This window comes from Solanum stenotomum, chromosome 3, assembly GCF_019186545.1.
Source record: "Solanum stenotomum isolate F172 chromosome 3, ASM1918654v1, whole genome shotgun sequence".
NCBI lineage: Eukaryota > Viridiplantae > Streptophyta > Magnoliopsida > Solanales > Solanaceae > Solanum > Solanum stenotomum.
The window spans coordinates 20,116,071-20,140,038 of NC_064284.1; the positions used below are offsets into that span (position 1 = coordinate 20,116,071).

The following is a 23,968-nucleotide window of genomic DNA, read 5'->3' on the forward strand; positions in this document are numbered from 1 at the left end:
TGTATGGCCAAACACCTAACACAGGAGAAGCAAAAATTACTGTGAAACTGAATACGACAGCTAATTAAATCTCCTCTTTTTCAGGTGTCCACGGCTTAAACGCCTTGTTATGCCTGCTTGGGAAAAACTAGAAAAGCCAGCAATACGCCGTGCTATTCGTAAATGGAAAGATCTTGAATCACTGACGATGCCTAGTTTAGAAAAACCTGCCTATGTCATCAAGAAAATTGCAAGGAGTTGCAAAAAATTTTCTGAGCTCAAAATCATGGGGACTTGTGATATTCTGTTTGCATCTACACTAGTATCATTTCTTCCAAACTTGAAAGTATTGAGTGTGAGGTGTACGGAGTTATCTAAACATGCTTTGGTTATTCTCTTGGAGGGGTTAACACAGTTGAAAGTGCTCAACATATCGCATTGCATAATTACTGAAGACCTTCCTCCACCCGCACCTATGAAAATTCTGACCGAGCTTGATGAATCCATTCTCGAAAAAGCATCTAGGTTGGACAAATTCCTAACCTGCATGAGTGACTCATGCATCATGTGTCAGCGCACTCGAAATGATAAAGGGTTCATGAGGTGGTATAAGTATGAAGACCTCTGGAAAGTGGATGAGGTGAAATCTCTTGCAATTTTAAAACTTTAAGAATGTTTTGCTTCATGAGTTGAAGGTGCAGTGTAATGTGTGAACTTGTGTGTATGACACAGACAATAAAAACTTGTAACGCTACTTCTGTGTGTTTAAGTCTATTCTCTTTGACAGGGTGGTTTTCATGTTCTTCGTGTTTCTATGATCTTATGCTTTTTGTTTCTGCGTTTCCGTAGCACACTGTACATTCTCTGTCCATTTACATATGTATTGTCAAGCATTGCAATTTTATAGCATGTTGGACCATGCTTTTGTGAGATCTTAAGTGTTTTTTCTCAAAAAAGAAGAAGGAAAAAGTGAGGTGTTCTGCAATAAGTTTGGGAAAATAAGTATTTTTCCGGAGTAGCAAAGTTGTTCTTCAAAAGCTGAAAAAAAAGTGATTTTCCCTTGAAAATACTATTTTGGAACACTGCTTTAAGAAAATACGCTTAATAAATTATTATTATAAGAGGAACTTTTGAAAATATAAATGTGTAACAAGAAAAAATAAATAGAACCTGTTCCTGCTCACAAGTGTTTAGCTACAACTTTTTTTGTGAAGTACTATAATTTTTAAAGCATATGGAGTATCAAGGGATGAAGACAAGATATGGAGATGAAAAGAGGACTTCTCTTCTATTCAAGTGTGTTTTCCAAATAGTGAATGATATCTCTATTTATAATGTTGATATCAAAGGTCACCTTGAAAGTATACATAAATGAATTCAATTAATTCTTAAATAAATCAAATGAACAATCCATAATTCAATAAATTTATAACAAATAAATACTTTGTGAATAAATGAATATTCTTTCGCTACAAAATAAACATATAAAATGTAGACAAAAGCTACAAAATAAAATAATGTCTTGTCAATACCAATAAAATAAGTATAGTAAGCAAGATTAATTAATTAGAATGACAAAGACATATCTTTGCTTTCAACAAAGTACTTTAAAAGAGCGAAACGAAAAAGGTAAAAAAAAAAACGTTGTCTCAGAGATTTCTGGTTCAGCTGATCATATTTAATATTGTAGCGTAGATTAATTTTCAATTTCATTCAATTGTTGGAGGAAGCGGTCTCCTCTTCTTCATCTTCTCCAAGTACAAGTATGGCCGTTGAGCTATGGGAAACACTGAAAGTTTCTATCACAGCTCACTCTCCGACAACCTATTTCTGGTTGTCTCAGAGATTTCTGGTTCAGCTGATCATGGTCACCACCAGAGATTTCTAGGAACAGATGCCACCCACTGTGATTTCTGAAGAGGAATTGATGGGTCTGATTCAAAGAAGATGGCAATCAAGGCTGAGAACTATCAGGTAATTTTTTTGTTTTACAACTGTTCTAACCTATTATGTTTCTGGGTAGGTTTTCTTTCGCCAGAATTTCATTTTTTTTTTTTTCATCTTTTTTACTTTCTTTGTGAAGCTTTGATTTTGAAATTTAGAATTATTAGATTTTTGTTGTGGAAAGGCGGGGAACATTTGGTAGAGAAAAAAAGAAGAGAGTTATTGTATTAATTTTCTACTAAATTAGACATACTATATCCATGCGGGAAGATTTTATCACAGCCAACTCAATTTACAGCTTTTGACTTGTACTAATTGTCACCTAGTCGATTGAATCTCTACCCATTTAACAACAGCTAGCAAGCCTTGCTGGTATAATGAACTTCCAATCATTCTGCCAGAAGCATAATTACATACTAAGTACTTAACTTGAAGTAACTATAGGTGAGAAACTAGTAGTTGTTATTGAAGACTAGGAAGACCCTGTTAAACATCTAAAAGCCCTAGGACCGTCAAAACATACTATTGTCAAAAAATGTCTAGGCAATTAAAAAAAAAAATTCCTTTTTACACAGGTCTAGCCCTTTGAGAAGTTCAGTAAGGAAACAAACAATTTAAGGAAAGAGAACAAAAGAAGTTACAAACAAGACTAGAGTATATCTTTAGTTCTATATGTATATGTTTGCCTACGGTGGTCTGTGTTAAGAAGAACGAGAACAGTGAAGGTTAGAGATTAGGATCAGAAATGCATAAGTAGCATATAAAGTTTAGTCTCTGATAAAAAATTCACTGTAGTTAGGGTTATGACCGAATGACCCAGAGTGCTCCATTTTTTCAAAGAAAAGGGATTTTTTTTATGACTGTGGTGTCTGGGTCAGTTTTAGCGTACCTCAATCGATTCCACGAGATACCTACCACCTCCCACCAACAACAGGTACTAGGTAACTATATTGAGCCTAAGTCCAAATAATAGTGGACTGTTGTGAGCCGTTTCTCTTTTTCAAATGGGGCAGGCCATTTTGACCCTTTTTCATACAATGTACAACAACAACAACATACCAGTGTAGTCTCACACAGTGGGGTCTAGGGAGGATAGAGTGTACATAGGCACCTCTACTTCAGAGGTGATGGAGAGAGACTGTTTCCGATAGAAATCCAACTTAAGACAAAATCATTCTAGGAAAGAAACATAACGGAAGCACAAGAGACAATAAATAGTAACAATACAGTACTACAACAAAATAATACTACACTCATATTGTCACGACTCGATTTCTCGAGTCATGATGGCACCTACTATAACCAACCAGTAAGTAAGTCAACCCGTAACCCGAAACAACAAGTAATGGGTCTGAGGGCAGAAACTAAACAAGAGTAGACAAAATTTCAGATAACAGTATAAACAGGCGGAAGCAAACCAAAACATATATATACAAATAAAGATCCCTCCCAGAACCTGGAAGCCACTAGTACAAAGCTACTAACAAAACGAGTACAAGTCCCAAAAGTGGACCAAAGAAACTGGATTGTCTCGAAAGGCAAAAGACAAGTCTATATATACAGATGGAGACTGAAATAGTACAAAACACCGTGTGCTCACCCCCGTCTCCGAATTAGACTGCTCCAAGCTCGATATCAACGTTGGCCACTGGTGCTCGGACCTGCATCACGAAAACAGATGCAGAGCGTAGCATGAGTACCTAAACAATAGGTACCCAGTAGGCATCNTGCTCACCCCCGTCTCCAAATTAGACTGCTCCAAGCTCGATATCAATGTTGGCCACTGGTGCTCGGACCTGCATCACGAAAACAGATGCAGAGCGTAGCATGAGTACCTAAACAATAGGTACCCAGTAGGCATCATAGACCGACTGAACTTGAAAAGTAAAGACAATATGAAAAGAAGGAATAACACAAACAGAGGTCAAGAACGGAAGTCTAAGTAAACAATGGAATGCACATGAGTGTAGAAAGAACTAACTAAAGTAATCTATAAGCTAACTACACCTAACTGGACCCCCATAAGCCCAGAAGGTACACTCGTGCGCAAGTTTACATAAAAACCCAAACCGACCCCCATAAGCCCGACAAGTACACATAATAACTATAACTAAAGAGAACTGTATCTGAGAACCTAAAATCGGAGAACATTGAACCAGAACCTTAACCCTAATTAGTAGAATCTGACAGTACGGAGGCCGGACCTCGAACCGGATGCTCACTAGAAGTACCCAAGTAACCAATCACAAGTATCAAGTAACTGAGGCCGGACCTCTAACCGGATGTTGTATATAAGTATCCAAGTAACCAATCACAAGTATCAAGTAACTGAGGTCGGACCTCTAACCAGATGCTCTATATAAGTATCCAAGTAACCAATCACAAGTATCAAGTAACTGAAGCCGGACCTCTAACCGGATGCTCTATATAAGTATCTAAGTAACCAATCACAAGTATCAAGTAACTGAGGCCGGACCTCTAACCGGATGCTCTATATAAGTATCCGAGTGATCGAGTTGGACCTTGAACCGGATGCTCTTCGAAAATAACAATGAGGTCGAGGTCGGAGCTTGGATTCGGATGCCCGACAAAGGTGTTAATGTAGCAGCTGAAAGAGTCTCAATCGATCCATAATCATAAGTGTCCATGGAACACCGTCCACACTTAGCCAATCAATGTAAGTCCTTGAAACCGAATCAAAAACCAACTTCAAATCGCGGAGTGGAACCCAGTGTCGCCGACGTAACTCGTGAAGCTGTAGTATCGAAGAAATAAGGATAACTATCGTCGGAGCAAGTGTATCGCCTAGCTAAGGCCCAAACTATCAAACTCAAGTCTGCTACACCAGTCTACAGGGATCTAAGCCGGCCGAGCGACGTCGGGGAAAAACTAAGGCCTATCGGTTCCGAATCATGCATTTCTAAGGCAAGCCCTAGTCAAATCTAAACTAGGGCCCAACATGCTTCAAATAAACAGTAATCAAGCATACAAGTACTCCACATAGCAAAGATGGTCAATTAATAACACATAGCATGCTCACAGTTACCCGATAATTCCCAAAATAGGCCGAAAACATGATTTCTAAACACCTATACATGATTCAATAACTACCCATCCCAAATCCCAACTAATCAACATGCAATCATATTCTCGAGCTCAATCTAAGAGGGGGAAGCCGTAGCCTACCTACAGGCCGATCACACGCGCTCCAAAAGCACTTCTCCGGAGCTTTCCCTTTCCGAACGGCCTCGGAACGCTGCCACGCTATCACAAATAGAATCACAACGTTATTACGATCGTTTTGACACTAAAATCGCAAGAAACGGAGACGGACCAATTTCGGGGTCAAAATGGGGAAAGTGGGACCCGCGCTGGAAATTCCGGAATTAACCCCAAAAATATGTCCTAATCAGTTCCCCGAGCTCATGTCCCAAAATGGGAGACAATTCGGGGATCCAAAACATCACAATATCAACATGCAACCAAAACCCGAATTTTCTCAAGAACTAGAAATGGGACAGCAGCTAAAATCAGTAAATTTACTAGAAACGGGAGGTCCACAGTGAACTCCAACAATACCACGACGTTCTCCTCGAAAAACCACTCAAAATAGCCACTGAAATTTTCATACGAGGTCATCTTGACAAAAAGTGGGTCCCACACCCAAAGGCCATTTTAAACCAAAATCCACCGAGGGACTCGGAATGAGTCCGGAGGCCTCGGGAAGCAAACGAAAGGTCGTTCTAGACCAAACTCGACATTTCGAAACTAACTGCGTTGACGAAATTTTCATCTGAGCGTGTTTTCCAAGAATGTTGACCAAAGTCAACCTTAGGCCAAATTTCAAAGGCTAAAACGCCTAATGGTCCAAACTCGCACCGAAGGCCTCGATACTTGTGCCAACCATGCTACTAGCCTAATTTGGCCATTCCAGAGCTGATGGGACCATCAGAATTCCATTATGAGGTCGTTTACCTGCCGTTTTGACTAAAGTCAACTATTTAAGTTTCAAAAGCTCCAAAACAGGGAAACGGGCATAAAACCCAAATGAACGACCAGGCGACCGAACAGTTAGTGTCAGCAAGTCATAAATGACTTGGGGTCGCTATAGGAATGCGCTAAACGACGAAAAGAAGACGGGTGCACAGAAATGACCTGGAAGGTCATTACACATATATAGCTCATTTGTCCTCTTTCTCAAAAACGAAGAAGAAGAAGAAGAAATCCCAGTTCTCACATAAGATTTATTTTGAACTGGTTAACATCTATTATAAACAAGAAATACACCTAACCAATAGTGTATTTCTGTAGTTATTACAACAGTAGTATAAAGGAAACAAAACCTACCACCTATAAACTGTCTAAAACATGTGTAAGTCCTCTATCTCCTTAGCAAGTTCATGGATACACCAAAAATAGAAAATCACCAAGCAGTTCCTTTTCAACATCTGGAAATATCTTCAAAACACCTCTGATTTCTCTCCTTCCATTTTGTCCACTAATGCAAGCAAAGACAATCTTCCATCTCTCCTTGTGTCCTCATAGGTTACCATTTCTATTCCAGCATGCTAGAACTTCTGATGTACTTCTTGGCTTAGACCACCTGATACCCCTTAATTTGATGAAGATCTGCTAAAGTTGTTCAGTCACTTTACAATGTAAGAAAGATGATTTATTGTCTCTTTTTCAGTTTCACAAAAAACACCTAGAACATAACTGACTGCCCGTTTTCACTAGATTATCCTGTGTTAGAACAGCGTGCTTAGCCTCTAATTAGGTTAAACATCCCACCTTGTGAGGTATCTTGACTTTCCTGATAATCTTCCAAAGCCACGATTCAGATATTGGTACTGAATTGTCAAAATATTTGTAGGCTGATTTCACAATAAATTTCCCTTTGTTGTCCTTCATCCAAAGTAGAGTGTCCTCATTTATGGAGAAGTTTTTGGCCTGTTCAAATATGTTATAGATTTTATTTTTTAATGAAGTAAGTTGTTTCATTACTGGCATCAAGAAGATGCAAAGAGTACAAAAGTAGATATGCTAGCTCCATTACATGATAAAAGTTAAGACCCGGGAGCCAGCCACAAAATCAAAAAATCTAGAGAAGACTTAAAGATGACTATGTATCTCTGGAGTTAAAGTGCTAACAAAATCTAAGAAAGCAGTAGAGCTATTCACATATGACTGGTTGGACCAACAAAATAGAATTCTGTTAATCTGTCTACCTCCCAGTCATTAAGAAGTCTTATGAAAGTAAGATTCCAACCTCGATTGTTCCTAACTCCTAAAACTTTTGCCAACTTTTGTTGGTTCAGGTCTTAGATGTCAGGGAACATTTGCTTCAAAGTGAGCTGACCAACCCACACATCATTCCAGAAATATGTCTTCTCTCCATTACCTACTTTAATTTTGGAATTACCCCAAATTTTGGGCCACTGATTTTTGATAGATCTCCATAATCCCCACCCTGTAGGGATTCTTCACTTTTTTGGTAATCCATTGATCATCCATCCCATATCTAGACACAATATATTTTATTTTTTATAAGGTAAATGTATTTCATTCATAAACATGGGCGAGCTGGCCATAGACAAAAAAAATATCAAAATGCAAAAAATCTACTGATTCTATACAAGATCCACCCATTCTTTTATACAACAATGAACTTTATGGGTGCAACAAAAGAAAATAAGTGACCGGAGGCTATTCCTTCCCTGAGAAAACCTCGATTCTACCTCTCAAAAGCTCTCCATTTTCTCTCTTTCCAAATAACCTACCTACATCAACGCAACAGGGACCAAATTCCATGTCCTATGTCTTCTTCACCTTTTTCTGCTTCTTTAACAAAACATCAAATCTTTACACAATTTTGGCAATGCCCAAGAAGTTCTGAACCACCAAAGCATGTCCCACCATAATCTCATGGTAAAGGTACAATGAATGAAAAGATGATCCACTTCTTAACCTACCTCCTTATACATGTAACACCAGATGGCACATACAACCTTCCTCTTCTTATATTTTTTCACTTTCAAAATTACCCCTCTAACTGCTAGGCGCTAGCCAAGAGGACAGGCACACCTTCCTCAGCACCTGCAGCGTCCATATTGCAGCACATGGAAACACATCCTCCTCTCTGATGAAAAGTTTCTCATTTTCTTTTAGATGAAGTAAGAATATTATTAACAAGAGCATTTCCGAGCCCGTATACACAATGTATACCAAAAAGTAGAAAATCTTATAAAAATACATGATTTTCTACAAAAGGCACCCAATCATCTATACAAAAAGTAACTTCATGGATGCACCAAAAAGAAATAAGGGGAAAAGAGGCTATTTCTCAAGTAATTTCTTTTAAACATCCGGACAACTCATAGTAATTTTTTGTTGGTGGAGCAAACAAACCAAGTTTTGAAATTCTCCAACTTCCCAATCTTGTGAATTTCTTCTAAACCTCAAATCCCAAAACACTTATCTCCCCTGTTTATTCCATAATTGTATAATCAATATCTTTCATGGTAAGAACTCCTATACTTGTTAGGGAAAGAGAGACCCAAAATATTGTTTCCACACCATCTATGATCCCCAAAACTAACCATAATCCCTTCCCCACTAACAAAGAAGTATTCTCATTGAACTCTTCCCACCCCTTCAAAATATTCCTCCATAGCCCACAACCATTTGGAAGCGCTGCAATTTTCATCCTCTACCCCCCCTCCCCTCCATAGCCCCGTACTTCCCTGCAAACACCCCTTTCCAAAAAACATTAACCTCTACCCAAATCTCCATAACCACTTTCCTCAAGGCGCCTAATTAGAGACCCCAAGATCTTTTATTCCAAGACCACCCAACATTTTGGTGTGGTAACTGACTTCTAGTTTACCAAATAAAGCTTTTTTTCCCCTCTCAAGTCATTCTATACAAAATCTCTCTGCATTTTTTCCAACTTCTTTGTTGGTGATACTAACACTTGTAGCAAGGACAAGAAGTATGTAGAATGCTTGACAACGTGCTCTTAATTAACACTTCCTTCCCCCTTTGGATAAGTACCTCTTCTGCTAACCTGCAAACCTTTTTTCTAACCTCTCTATCAATGGATTCCAAACTGCTTTGTCTTTGTTAGATGCTCATAGTGGAAGTCCCAAATAAGTAGTTGGTAGAGCCCCAACCTTGCAATTCAAAATATGTGCTAGAGCCTCGACATTCTCCACTTCGCCAATTGGTATGATCTCATTTTTTTTTAAGATTGATTTTTAGCCTTGACACAACCAGGAACCTTGTCAACACTTGTCTCAAATAGGATATGGGCTCTGCCAGCATCGCAAAACACTAGAGTGTCATTGCAACCAAAAGACGAGACACCTTCACTGGCCACTGCACTATGGCCCCCTATCACTACAACAAACCCCCCTCAAATATCTTGCTGCCACAACTTTATCAATCAGTCTACTTGAAGCTTCCATAACTAAAATGAACAACATAAGGGATAAAGGGTCCCCCTGTCTCACTCCTCTCGAGCTGCTGTAAAAACCACATGGATTTTCTTTCACCAAAATAGAGAAGATTTTATAGAGAAAACTCCATGATTCCCCAAAACCTACCACAGTGCATCGGGTTTATCCATCAGATTGTCTTGCCTATGAAGGAGCATTATCAACCTATGGAGCTCAGTCACCTCTCAATTATGGAAATTCCTTCCAAATCTCACATCCAAAAAACCTTTACACCATGTGTCTCCCTAATGTTATTGGACCGTTAATTCCCCTTGACTTGACATTCAATACAAATTCAGAAAATCATCTTTAGTAAGTTCCTTGGCCAGTCTTTCCTCGATTTTCTAGACCCAGGCCTCCAACTTAACTGCTTCCTTAGTTTTTTCCACAAAGGGTACCTTTAGGGCTGCTGATCTTCTTCGAGCTTGGGTTCTCCTTGGACACAGGTATCAAGTGCTTCTGCTTGCTTGACCATCTTTTTTTTTTGAGTTCAGCCACCTCTGAACTTAAACAATCGGCTTCCTCTTGAGCAAAATTGACATTCCTTGCTGACAATTTCTCTATTAGCTTTTCATGATCTCGAGTCGGCTCAAATTATTCTTGTAACATCCTTCGAATCCCTTTCTTAAATCAAAACATTGCCATGATAAGAAAACTCAAATGTTAGTGTATGATAAAAGTGAAAGAATGAGATGAATGGAAAATGGTTGGGAAATGTATTTACCTGAGCGCAAGCTTGAGTAGCTGCACTGAACAAGCACGCAAGGTAAACCTCGTCCATCTTGCCTAGATATTTTTTAGTAATCAAAGGTTTTAAATAATTGGCCACCGCGTTCGATTCTAAAGAATGTGAGCCTTTTCATAAACCAACAAAAGGTGACAATTCGTTTTTTGTTTGCATGTTGCACCGGAGCAAGGAAGGTGTTTGCTAACCTGTATCCAGAAACATAGGGCTTGAAAGTTTAGTAAGGTTTTGCAGTCGGAGGTGGGGTCCGAGTAATTGTAGCAAAAATGGATGAGGTCGGGTTTTGAGGAGCAACGTAAGACGATGATGAGGCATTGATCTCATTTGCCCAAATTTATTGTCGGTTGGAGCAGAATTGTCACGACCCAAGACTATTTTCTAGACGTGACATGGTACTTAGAATCTCAAGAGACTCCAAGCGAACCACATGACATAACATGACACTAAAAAGGCATACATAACTGAGATAAAGAGATAAGCGGAATCAAAGTTTCGAATGAAATCTCATCATGATACTGAATCAGAGTACAAAGACCATAATGTGAAATACTATGTTTGACCACAAGCCTTTACTACATAAGAGTGACAGGGACAAGCCCTAGCTCACTTGAACAATTTGAAAACGAAAATAAGTCTTAATGACACGAAGCATAAGTGTGGTCATGTCCGCGAACCATGAAGACTCACCAAGTTCTATCAAGCTGATAGGATCCAATGCAAACCGCGACGTGAGTGATGTGCGTCAGAACTTATATTATAAAACAATATAAGCACAAGAAATGTATGTGGTCATCACTCGGAATGTACTGAATATGGGGGAAGGTGCATGGGTATAACATGATAGCATGATAAGTCTGAAAACATGATAATGCAATGACCAAGTAAACATAACATAAATCAGATCAGATGATTTCATAAAACATAGTACAAGGTCATGCACTCTTCTTTAAATCATAATCATAACATAAGTCTTTGAGGAAGTCATAAATCTTTGTGGATGTTGGCGTTAACCAACATAAACCATGTGAGTTATAACAGGTAGTTTAGTGTACTACTCCCACACCGAAAAGAGTGTCCTACTTGCCAAGGTAAGAACCATAATCACGGGGCACGTAGTTCTGGGACCTAGTAATCGCCACCAGTCCAACTCGGTGCTAAGTAAACTCTCAACGGGAAACATGCATAATCATAATCATATTCATATTTATATTCATAATCTTTGAAATGGTAAGAATCTAGTAATACCAAATCATTCATATATAATCATAAGAATAACTCCTTTAAAATTATGATTTCGTCACATATTCATAAGGGACACTTCAATTGAAAGCATCTAAATCATGAGTCTTTTCATAGTAAGAATTACTTCAATCGGACGTATCTAAATCATGTCATTCTTTCATAAAGGAGGTACTTCAATCCAAAGCCTCAATTTTCATAAAAAGTGATTGATAATTTATTCGAAAGCATCCTTGATTCATAAAATCTTTCATAGCGTAATGCATGCAAATCAACAAAGCTTGAATCATATCATAAAATACTTGCATGACATGGGTTCATGAAAATATCATTGAAAACATTGAAATATGATCAAATCATGCATAATAAGATCAATCATAATGAATAAACTTGAAATCAATTGAACCCATGGAAGAATCATGAAAACCCTAGAATTGGTTAAGAGTCATAAAGTAGAAATTTAGGTTTCTTTGGGACTCAATGGGTGAAGAGGAACCCATTGATGAATTTCCCACATACCTTGATTAAAGCCCTAATGGAAGTCTTCAATGGAGGCTTTAAATACTTGAACCCTAGCTTGCTTGGAGAGGAAGACTTGAGAGAAAATTGGAGTTTGAGAGAATGAGAGTAAGCTGGGAGGGGTTTGAGTCTTAGAATCAGTCATAGGTCTCCAAAATATGCCTAAAATGACGTAGTATAGAATAAAAAGAGTAGGAAAAGACCCAAATAACCCTAAGAATTAACTGCCGAACACACTCCACGGACCCATCTACGGTCCGTACCCTCTTCCATGATTCGTCATCTCTTGTATTGTCCGTGTAGCCTCCTCATAGAATAAGAGTCTGGAAATTACCCTAAGTTCAGCTCACCAACCACGAGTCATTTGTACGAACCGTATTTCCTAAAACAGTCCGTATGGAACCTTCGTAGAACACAGGTACTGAAATTCCACATTTCTAAAGGCTACAACCACGGGACCAGCTACCGATCATCAATCCATCCACAAGCCTTACTGGTGGCTTGTATGATTTGATCTGAGACTCAACATTTTCCAAACTTCCAAGGTACTGACCACAATTGTCATCTACGAGCCGTTGAATCTCACACGGCCTGTACACTGGCTCGTCCAGCTCTGCAACTTTTAACTTTCCAAGTTACCTTTTACACTTTCGATGTGTTACAAAAAGGTAGATGGAAACAATATCCAACCAATTCTACATTATCAATTTCCTTAAACAATCAACCAACTGTCCGAGTGTTGTGACCCTAGAGGATGTTGACCTTGAAAGAGGCAAATTGTCATCAACCGATTTCATCACCATTGATGTTCCACAACTGTGAGTTCCGTGGTTCCTGCCATTGAGGTAGAAAGGAGCTATTCTTCACCCTGATTAACGTGTGAGGCATGATTGCTTTTGCATATCTTTTGCAGCATAGAGTTGGAGGCCACCATGGGCTCCTCAACCACGGTAGCCGATTTTGAAAGTCGCTTGTGTCTGAGAACCTGTTGAACTTGCTAATGGACTTTTGCTAGGGTAATAGAAACCCTTTAGGTGCGTAGGTCGGAAAACCCCCCTGAAACATGTTAGAAGAAAGAAGAGATAGACATGTTAGCTAGTCCATACAGAATCCTGCAAATCATGGCTGGATTACAGATGATCCATAACAGTGTAATGCCCAAACGGAGCGTTTCTATTGGACGGTATACTATGAGGCCCAAGTGGAGCAATTTCATTGGTTGATGTACTCTACTGGTTGCCTATAAATTGCTGAACTACTCTCTTGCAAATGGGTTGAAATTCTTACATTACAAGGCATTATATTGATATTTTCTCAACCTTAAGTTTTCTTTCACCCTTTTCTCGTTTAAGGCAAACTCAAAGATAACATTCGAACTGAAACCTCTGATTCCGGAATCAACACTCTAAGTTGCCACCTGAACTACAGCTGTAGCAACAACACTGTCGATTTTACCGTTTTGTTCGCTTATTTAATTAAATTCTTGTTCTTTACACGCTTTCCAAACTATATATTTACTTAATCTCTATTTTGCTAGTCAATCAATCTGTGTGACCTTAACCTCGTCAAAAATTCGACTATTTTCGAGTGAACAAAAGCGTGTATGTTTTTTCCGAAAACCTAAATAATAAAATGAAGAGTGATTATGAAAATGTATACTAAGAACGATTTTCTTTCTCTTAAAGAGAAATTTTAATACAAATATTTTCTATATAGGAAGAAAAAGAAATTCTTTTCATTTGTTTAAAACATGTAGAAAACATTGTACTTTTCTATTCTCATACTTTTAACTATTCTCCTAGTAAGCTAAAAAATGTTAAAACTGTTGACCAGAATTAAGTTACAGTAGGTGTAGATATGATGGCACTTACATTTGGATGCCCTCAATCAGATTACGGTTTGACAGCCAGCACCTGCCAACGTGTGGGGGTTATTATCGTCATTTTCCTCATAGCTGAATCTCACTCATCATCACAGCTACACTATCATCCCACATTTTTTACCCAGTTTGTTTTTCCACACTATTAAAGTGAACAAACTATCCAAACTTTGTATGCCATTTGCAACAGTTCACCTATGTTCTGTAGGCATGTTAAGGTTGTTTTTTGGTTTAAATTTTTATTCGAGTTGGATCTTGATTCCATAGGTTGTTGTGGGTATTAAAAGAATTTGCGTACACCTTGCGGATCTTTCTTTCCCCCTTTTTTGGCACTTGATGGAATTGAACTGCAGAAACAATTGAGTTTTTCCCATACAGGTCTGAATTTATGCTTATCTGAATTTTGTTTCTTGGTTTTCAGCATTTCAATTAGTAGTGAGGTATGATCAAATGCAGATCTTTTTGTTCTTTAAGTTTAAATCTTTGTCGAGATTGGTTTTAATTTACTTGTGATTTATAATTTTGTTATCGCGACGAATTTCATTTCTAGTTGTGCTCTAATCGAGAATGTAGCTTCTTTTGGAAAATTATTGCAGCTTTTTTTTTTTTAACCTGCGTATGTTAAATGTAAATAATGCCTCGGTTATTCCGTCTTTTCTAATTACAACGAGAAAATTGGCTTTCAGGGCATCTAACCTGTAAAATCTAGATACATGATTAGTAGTTTGAGAGATTGATGGGAAGGAATTTTTTTTTTAATTTTGATAAAGTAAAAAGTTTCACTGAAAACATCCAGAAGATGCAAAAGAGAAGTACATTTGAGCTTTCAAACTTATGAAAATAAAGTTAGGAGAACAGCCTGACAAAATCTCAGAATTAAATTTCCTCACATTATTTGGAAGGCAATTGAAAAATGTATGGATATTGGGTTGGAAGGATATACTGTATTAGGTAGGATATTCATGACCTTACCTTTAATGAGAAATCAGACATCACTGGCAAAGTTGAGTAACAGATGGCTTTAGTAGACAGGGACCTTCCCCCTCCCCCTGAACACACACAAAGAGAGAGAGGGAGAGAGAGGTGTGGGGTTGGCGTTGGCTTCCAGGTTATCAGAGGTGTATCCTGGATTGTATGAGGATGGTTGCACTGTACTATCATTTGTTTTTGTTTTTTTGAGAATGGTAGACTTCACTATTATATGGCCACAGGTATACTGCAAAGTGTAGTTTCTCATCACAAAAGTTGTCACTTTACAGAATCCTTATAAACCTAATCACAGCCAATCAATTGCATTAAAAACATCTTCTGTGCCGTCTATAACTACTTGTTTACACCAAAAATAATACAGGCGCCTAAGCAGTCTGTCCTAATCTTATGTATGTTGCTCTTTTTGCCTTCAAAACATCTATGATTCCTCTCTTTCCATATAGTCCACCATATACATGCAGGGACCATCTTCCATCTCTTCTCCTTCCTCACTGCATTGCCATCTCTATTCCAGCTTCTTAGCACTTTTTTTATTCTCCCAGGTTTCACCCACCTGATCTTCCTCTTGTCGATGAACATCTGCCACAGCTGGTCTGTCCATTTGCAGTGCAAAAAGAGATGGTTGACTCTCTCTTCGTGTTCTTCACAAAGGTAGCATCTAGATCAGAGGTTGAATTTCCTCTTGTTCAGGTTTTCATGGGTGAGAACTGCTTCCTTTGCCAATAACCAGGTAAAATAATTTACCTTATAAGGCTTTTTGGTCTTCCAGATCAATCTCCATGGCCACCCTATCTCTTTAATATTTGTTCCTGTCAAGTCTTTGTAAGCTGATCTGACAGTAAAAATACTTTTGCTATATACCTTCCACACCAAGCTGCCCTTCTCTTCTGTAAGATGAAGCTTTGGGGGACTGTATTCTGAAAAGCTGCTATAATGTTTTATTCCCAGTCATTGAGGTTCCTTCTAAGAAGGAGGTTCCACCCTTGTCCTGTCCATAGGTCTGCCACAGTAGCACCTGATATTGGCATAGGTTGTATAGCTCAGGAAGAGTTTGCTTCAAAGGACATTTCCCGCACCATATATCCTTCCAGAAAGCCACCTTCTCTCAATTTCCGTCCTTGCAAACTGTTCTGTAAGAGGTGTATCCTGGATTTTAAGAAGATGGGTGCACAGTACTATCGTTTGGTTTGATTCCATAAAATTTTGTGATAAGCAAACTATTATCTATACTATTATAAAATAATATCATTCAATTTACAATTGTTATTAATAAGTCTCATACCTTGCAATGAACCATAAGAAACCACCAAGCTCTCGTCCTGCATGGCAGTGCGATAGAAACAGGTAGTCTCGGGCAAACACTACAATACCTGCATCACCGTTCATGGCACGATGCGTACGAAGAGTAGTGGGTGGCTATCATACCCTTTGTATAACTCAGGGAGAATCACACCCCAAAAGCTAGCGATTGAAGTGGGAGAGCCCAAGGTTATGTAAGCCCCACAGCGACACATTTCAGTACCGATGTGGGACTCAAGTCCCATGCATATTTTTGTGCTTTTAGGTGCTAAGTTTTAATCTAAAATTACTTGTGTTTTTTAGCTTTTTTTGGAAGAGGACTGACAATCCATCAGTTTACTTGCTGTTTAGCTTTCAATTTAGAATTTAGTCATATACATATCTCGCTACTAACTATCATTGGTTCTGTTGTTGAAAACTTGTTATCAACACTCTATTTCTCCCAATTTATATGACACTCTATTTCTGGACATTACAAAATATTTGATATCATTTCTCTTATTAATTCCTTACTGTAAGGATAAACTAGTATTAGGTTGATAGTTAAGTTACAACAACACTTCTTTATTCAGGTCTGAGATCATCAGTGTGAGTTCACATAGATCATTCATATGTGTAGGCTCTGTTTCCACGTCAATAGTGTGATTGTCTGATAGACGAAGATGCAACACATAAGCTAAACCCCTACTGTTGAAAAGGAGTGGTATGCGATAAGGAGATACATACCAGCGTGAAAGATAGGTTTTATAAGACAGTTGTGAGACCAATGATGGTGTATGGCGTGAATTTTGGGTATCTATGGTCCGACATATCAAAAAATTGAGTGTTGTAAAAATGTGAATGGTATGATGGTGTGTGGTCATACAAAACTAGACAAAATAAGTGATGATTATGACAAGGTACAAAAAGCACATGTAGAGGATAAAAGGAGAGAAGGCCCTGAATTATAGTTTGGAAATGTCTACATTAGAAGTTCAAATGCAACGGTGTAATACTATGATGGTTGAATGTTAATGGATGAGATAAACAATTCAATCACATGGACAAAATTGTCAAAAGGGATTTACAAGTTCTTGAGATTCTTGTTTACTTAGCACAAAAACAAAATATACATGAAGCACATGATTCATAGTAATTCCAGTGGTTAGGATTAAGGTTTATTTTATGTTGCAACACTTTTGTTAAGTATGTTGTTTGCCAGGAGTCTTTTTTGTTCATTACTGATTTACATTTCGGTAGAAAATATAAATAACCTTTAGTAATAGAGAATTCATAATAATTATCTTAGTATTGGAATGGAACTGCTACAAATGGAGCAGAATGGATATTGAGTGTTCCTATAGCCGACCTCAACTAGTTTAGCTTTTGATTCATAGCTGTTGTAAAGTACAACTCCACCTCAATCCCAAACAAGTCGGGGTTGGCTATATAGATCCTTAATGTCCATATCACTTCATTTAAGCTAGTTGTTAAGTAGTATTGAAAATTTCAACCTGGGTAAAGTGGAATTCGGTTGCAAAGGAACCATACATTTGAGATTAAGGCATAGTTATTATTGTACCCTTACTACTATTGTTTATAAATCTTTGACAAGTTTTAGGAATTCATTCAAAGAATAGTACTCAAACTTTGACATGGTGTGTTTTCCTTTCACCTAACTTTATGACTAGTACTACTTTAGTATCTTTTAACTACTCTTTGCTAAAATATAGTTCCGACAATGTTACGTCCTCCTTTTTGTATCATTTTGCTTTTGGTAATGACTATTTTTTTCTAAAATGTGATACTTCCTACAGCTATGGCAGCAAAAACTTAGTTCTCTGTCGTTATCTACAACCAACTTAAGATCCAGATCATATTTTCCGAGTTTCTTCACTTTGGGCATCCCAGTACTCCTCAGACGTATTTGTACATTCTTCTATGTTTCTTTGTATTGCAGGGCTTAACTTTTTGTTCTTCATGGTCTGAGTATATTCACAAGAATACAAAATGGCAATTAGCAACATTAATTTGACGTCAAGAATTCAAATATTCTTCATGGATCTGGAGAAGTAATAACCTTTCTTGTTTCTACAGGAGTTTAGTTTTTGTGATGGAGGGAGGAGATTTCCCTGTTAGGAGATGGGAGGACCTTGATAATGATATCTTGGTGAAGATACTCCAGTTTTTTGACCTTTTTGAATTGTCTGCTGGACTTGCTCATGTTTGTAATGTGTGGCGATTGGCTCGTTGTGATCAACTTCTCTGGGAGACGCTGAACTTGTCGGTACTAAAATCTAACTTCATCAAAAAAATATCCACTTCTTTTCCTAGCAATTTTACTCTTTATTTGAAAGTCAGTGTTTGGCCTTGAAAATTTCAAATCCAACTTGAATTTATATTTCAAATTTGAAACAACTTATAACCTGTTTTTCAACTCATTTTTCACTTTTGAAGTCGTATCTCAAATTTGAGAAGTACATTCAATGTTGAATACATGGCCATGAGTCTACTTATTCTGGAGAAGCAAAAATTACTGTGAAAATGAATAAGATTCTCTCTGAAATTAGAGAAATATTAAATATAATTCTATATTGGATAGAATTTACCAGTCAATTTTAACTTTGATTTTAAGAAAGAAAATTAAGATAAGTCATAAGCATAATTTATTCAATTTGCATAAGGCATAAGCTTCCGTTCAAGTAATGAAAATGTACTAAATGAGGTGAATCGGAGAAAATGTCGGACCTCACAGTGTGTACTAGGTCCACATAAATGCTCTTTCCGACTGTCACTCTCCGTATCAGTTGGCCCTATAGTTCAGGGTTTAACTACAATACCCCATAATTTAAGTGCTGAAATGATAAAATGTGAATAGTTTAGGGAGTTTAAAATTAAAGGTATTAAGTCAAAAGAAAATCTCACTTTGATCTTCTTTTTTTTGTCATCTATCAAAAAAACAGGTAGGATGTCTCTGAAGCAAAAAATGAAAAAATGATAGACTGTTGACCAGAATCAAGTTACAGGTATGAAAGATATGACGGCACTTCCATTTGGCAGTGAGGAGTTGTAGGTACTCTTTATTATTAAAGTTTGACAGCCGACACCTGCCAATGCGTGGGGGATTTTATGGTCATTTCCTCGTATCGGAATCTCACTCCTCAGCAAAGCTACACTATTATCCCACAGTTTTCACCCAATTATTTTACACACACTGAAGTGAACCAACAATCTAAAGGCATGTGCTTAATCTCTCTCTTCTTTGTTTTTTCCTTACATTCTTTAAGGTTGTTTTCCGGATTAATTTTTACTCATGTTGGATCTTGATTCCAAAAGTTGTGGGTCTCAAAGGAATTCGGTGTACACCTTTTGGAACTGTTGTTTTCCTTTCTCTGGCTATTTGATTTTTGCCCTTACAGATCTGAATTCAAGGTTGTCTGAATTTGTACATCTTGGTTTCCTGCAGTTCAATTATTAGTGTGGTAATAATTGAAATGCAGGAAACCATGATGTACAAATTTAGACAACCTTGAATTCAGATCTGTAAGGCAAAAATCAAATAGCTAGAAAAAGGAAAACAACAGTTCCAAAAGGTGTACACCGAATTTAAAACTAACCTATAAGCTCCGTAGATAGATGATTAGTTGTTTGAGAGAAAAGATTGATGTAGGCTTCATATGAGTAGCTAAAACTCTAATGTTAGTTCCCTCTCTATGGAAATCAGGTGACAAATAGCACTTTCGACTAAGTTGGGCGGACTCTTCATTGTTGTTGTCGCACCCGTGTCGGCACAAGGTCGGTGGGGTGCGGATACGCGTGGGATTCGGTCAACCCACGTTGGATACTTTGACCAAAGTCCATGGACAAATTTGGGGAAATTGAGATTTTGATAAAAGATAAAATAGATTTAAGACATGGCATACTTTTAATGTTATAGTCCTTTTGTCCCTTTTTTAGCTTTTCCTCTTGGTCAATATTTGTTGCTTTATGTTTCAAGCCAAACAGAGAGAAACTAAGAATTCTAGCGGTTGTGTTCCAACTTTTGGTAGACAGTAGCAATGATTTGTTAGGAGAGATAGTGGTGGAAGGCCTTGAATGACTTCCTTTTTCTTTTTTGAGGGGAAGAGCCCTTGAAAGAAGAAGTTGAGGGTGTTGGGAAAGACGACCTAGAAGATCTTTCAAAATTTAGAATATCTTTATAGCCCTATTTTATAAATTTTGGATTTTTAGCCAGAATCCTAGCACCCATATCCATACCTGGATATGTAACCCCGAATCTTAAAATTTAGATTTTGCCTAATTTGACCCTCAAATTCGCATCCGCATCGTATACCCGCACCCGAGTCCTAAGTTGCTCAGACTTGGGTGCGGATAAAATCCAAATCTTACGATTCAGGGGGTATGGATGGGTGTTTGGGGTTCGGCTAAAAAAGTTTAAAATCATGAAATAGAGCTATAAAAATATTCTAAATTTTGAAAGATATTTTGGGTCGTCTTCCCCAAGGCCCCAACTTCTTCTTTCAAGCTCTCAGATTCTTCCCCTCAAAAAAAGAAAAAGGGAGTCTTTAATTCTTAGTTTCTCTCCATTTGACTTAAAACATGAAGCAACGAATATTGACCAATAGGAAAAACTAAAAAGTTGAGAAAAGACTATAATATTGAATGTGTGCCACTTTCCATGTCTTAAAATCTATTTTATCTCTTATTTTGAGAAATCAAAATCTCAAATAAGAAACAAATCCAAAGACCTAGGAATTCTTTGTAAGCTAGTCATAGAGAGCTTATGATCACTTGTAACGGAAATATTTGTGGAGCACAATCAGGAGGATGGGGTTTGGCAACACCGGAATAAAATGGATGAGGTTTTGTATGATCACTGTGAAGTTCTCAGTTTTGATCAATGGTTCACCATCTGGCTTCTTTTCCTTTGAGATAGGATTGAAACAAGGAGACCCCCTTTCTCCTTTACTATTCATCCTAGCTATGGGAGGTGAGGTCTAAGTGATATACTGAAGATTGCTCAGGTTAATAACAGAATTAGGGGCTTCAAGGTGAGTGAGGGGGATTCACTGGGAGATCTCTCCTAGTTACAATATGTTGATGACACATTAATGTTTTGTGATGCAGAGGATGAACAGCTGAAAAACCTAAGGGTAATTTTCATTTTGTTTGAAGCAATATCTGAACTTCATGTAAATTGGGGAAAGAGTTTTATCTACCCCGTGAATGAAGAATCAGAGATCAGCCCCCTGGCAAACATTTTAGGTGGCAAGACAGGGGAATGCCTTTGGGAGCTAAGAGTAAATCCTTGAGCATCTGGAACTCTGTGGTGGAAAAATGTGAAAAGAAGTTGGTTAATTGGAGATGTCAATACTTATCCTTGGGTGGTAGAGTCACACTGATCAACAGTGTTCTTGAGGCCATGCTGACCTATATGATGTCCCTCTTTCCTATGCCGGGGAAGATCATTCAGAAGCTGGACACAATGAGAAGAAATTCTCTGGAAAGGTAATGGAGAAGGGGAAAAGAAATTTCATTTCGTTAAGTGGGATGCCCTCGTAACCAACAAAAAAGAGGGAGGGTTTGGGAATTAAGAATTTGAAAGTCCACAATAAGAGCCTTCTGTTAAAATGGCTTTGGAGACTAGCAACAAATGATCAAAGCTTGTAGAAAGGCATTATCATTGCAAGATATGGAAAGGAAGCATCATGAACTACTAAGGAGGTTAATACTAACTTATGGTGTGGGTCTTTGGAGAACTATTAGAAATCAGTGGCCAAGAATGTGGAGTAATTCTATTATCAATGTGGGAAATGGGAGAAAAACCTTGTTCTGGAATGATATATGGGTGGGACAAACACCTTTGAGACAATAGTTCCCTGACATTTATATTCTCAATCAACAAAAAATGGCTACAATTCTAGAAGTCAGAAATGAACTAAGATGGAACCTGACCTTCAGAAGGTTCCTCAATGACTGGGAAGTGACAAACTGATGCAATTCTACAACACCTTGGAACAAGCCAAGAACCTCACCTGTGAGGAAGACAAATTGATACGGAAGTTGGATAAAGATGGCAAGTTCAAGGTGAAATCAAACTACAAGTTACTAGACATTTCAACTAAAACCAAGGAGTTGTGGCCTTGGAAGATGATCTGGAAAAGGAAGATACCACATAAGGTGACTTGTTGCAAGACAATCTATTCTGACTCAGGATAACTTAATACAAAGAGGAGACAGTTATGCTCCTGATGTTTGAGACAATAAACCATCTTTTTTTGCATTGTGAAGTAACTGAGAAACTATGGAAGTATTTCATTAACTTGAGAGGTATTACATGAACCATGCCTAGAAATACTGCAGAAGTCCTAGCATGTTTGAATAGAGATGAAAATCAATGAACTGTTTAGTACCTAAGGATCCGGAGGACATCACCTATTCTTAGATAGTTTATGAGGGAGAGAGGTGTTTAGATTCTTATTGACAATCCCTCTATACTTTTGATTTAATTACTACAGGTGTTCACTATTGTCTATTGGTGTACTTCTTTATAATACTAGTTAACTTTCTCAAAATAAAAAAATCTCAATTTTTTCCATGGACTCTAGTCAAAGTATCCGCGTGGGTTGACCGTATTCCACCCGTATCTTGAGTAATATCGATGTTCCATAATTGACTGTTTATACTTCACTTTACTCATTTGAGAAACATGATGTATGGTGAGAAGAAGACAAGAACCACAGTGAAGTACCATTTCATTCAAGTTCTCTTTCTCTCCATCTTTTAAGTCCTTGGATGAATATTCTGCATCCTGAAATATTTGTACTCCCTATGTTCCAATTTATACGGCTCTTTTCCCATTTTAGGATGTTCCAGATTTTTTGAAACATCCTATTTATAAAATTATGACTGCTTTTAAGAATTTATGATGTATAAATTATTCCCTCTTTAATTTTAATGTGATATCTCTTTTCAACCATGAATTTATTAGTTTCTTCCATTATCAGTATAACACCAAATTAACATGTTAAATGTCTTGATCAGTCAAACATCTTCACAAAAAATGAAATGAACAAAGTACTTAAGAACAATAAAGGAATCCCTTCTGAATTATGTATACTTCAACCTTGATGATTGATTTAGAAGTTTGATATTCATCAAGACTCCTAATATTTCATACTCATAGACTATCAATTTCATTTAGGTCCTCTCACCTTTTCCTTTAAACATATTTTTGTGCTTTTAGGTGTTAAGTTTTAACCTAAAAGTACTACTATTTCAGCTTTCGTCAGAAATGGATTGAAGATCCATCATGTTTTCTTGCTAGTTTAGCTTTCGATATAGAATTTAGTCATATACGGACCCCCTACCAACTATCATTGGTTCTGTTGTTGAAGACTTTCTATAAATACTCCAATTGTCCCAATTTGTATGATGCTTTATTTCAGGACTTAATAAAATATTTGATATCATTTCTCTTATTAATTCCTTACTGTGAGGATAAACTAGTATTATGTTGATCGTTTGTTTGCCACAACACTCCTTTATTCAAATCTGAGATCATCAAAAGTGAGTTAACAAAGATCGTTCATATGTCTAGGCTCATTTCCAGTCAATAGTGTGATATTCTGATACACCAACATGCAACATATAAAAATCTTATAGTTGAAGTGGATTAGTGTTATGCAATAAGGAGATAGAAACCAGAGTGAAATAGGTTTTGTAAGACAGTTTTGAAATCAATGATGGCGTATGGCGTGAGTGCATATCGGGAAATGATTGGTGTAGAAATGTGAATGGTATGATGGTGTGTGGTATTACTAAGGCTGGCAAGGGGACGGGGATGGGGACTGGGGGACGGGACGGGACGGGGGACGGTTCTGGGGGGATTTGTGGGGG

General features: G+C 37.6%; 3 protein-coding genes across 5 annotated transcripts in view; all 3 read left to right on the forward strand.

Annotated features, from left to right (window-relative positions):
* Positions 1 to 850, forward strand: part of LOC125857555 (F-box/LRR-repeat protein At3g48880-like) — a 2,154-nt gene extending 1,304 nt beyond the window's left edge. The window contains exon 2 of the mRNA XM_049537150.1: positions 85 to 850. Within this exon, the coding sequence (XP_049393107.1) occupies positions 85 to 649 (565 nt within the window). The 3' untranslated portion in view covers positions 650 to 850. The remainder of the gene's footprint in view (positions 1 to 84) is intronic.
* LOC125857558 (F-box/LRR-repeat protein At3g48880-like) overlaps positions 1 to 23,968 on the forward strand; it is a 104,860-nt gene that overhangs the window by 74,435 nt on the left and 6,457 nt on the right. The gene's annotated exons all lie outside the window — the stretch shown is intronic.
* The window catches only part of LOC125857556 (F-box/LRR-repeat protein At3g48880-like), a 49,738-nt gene that overhangs the window by 6,189 nt on the left and 19,581 nt on the right, over positions 1 to 23,968 (forward strand). The gene's annotated exons all lie outside the window — the stretch shown is intronic.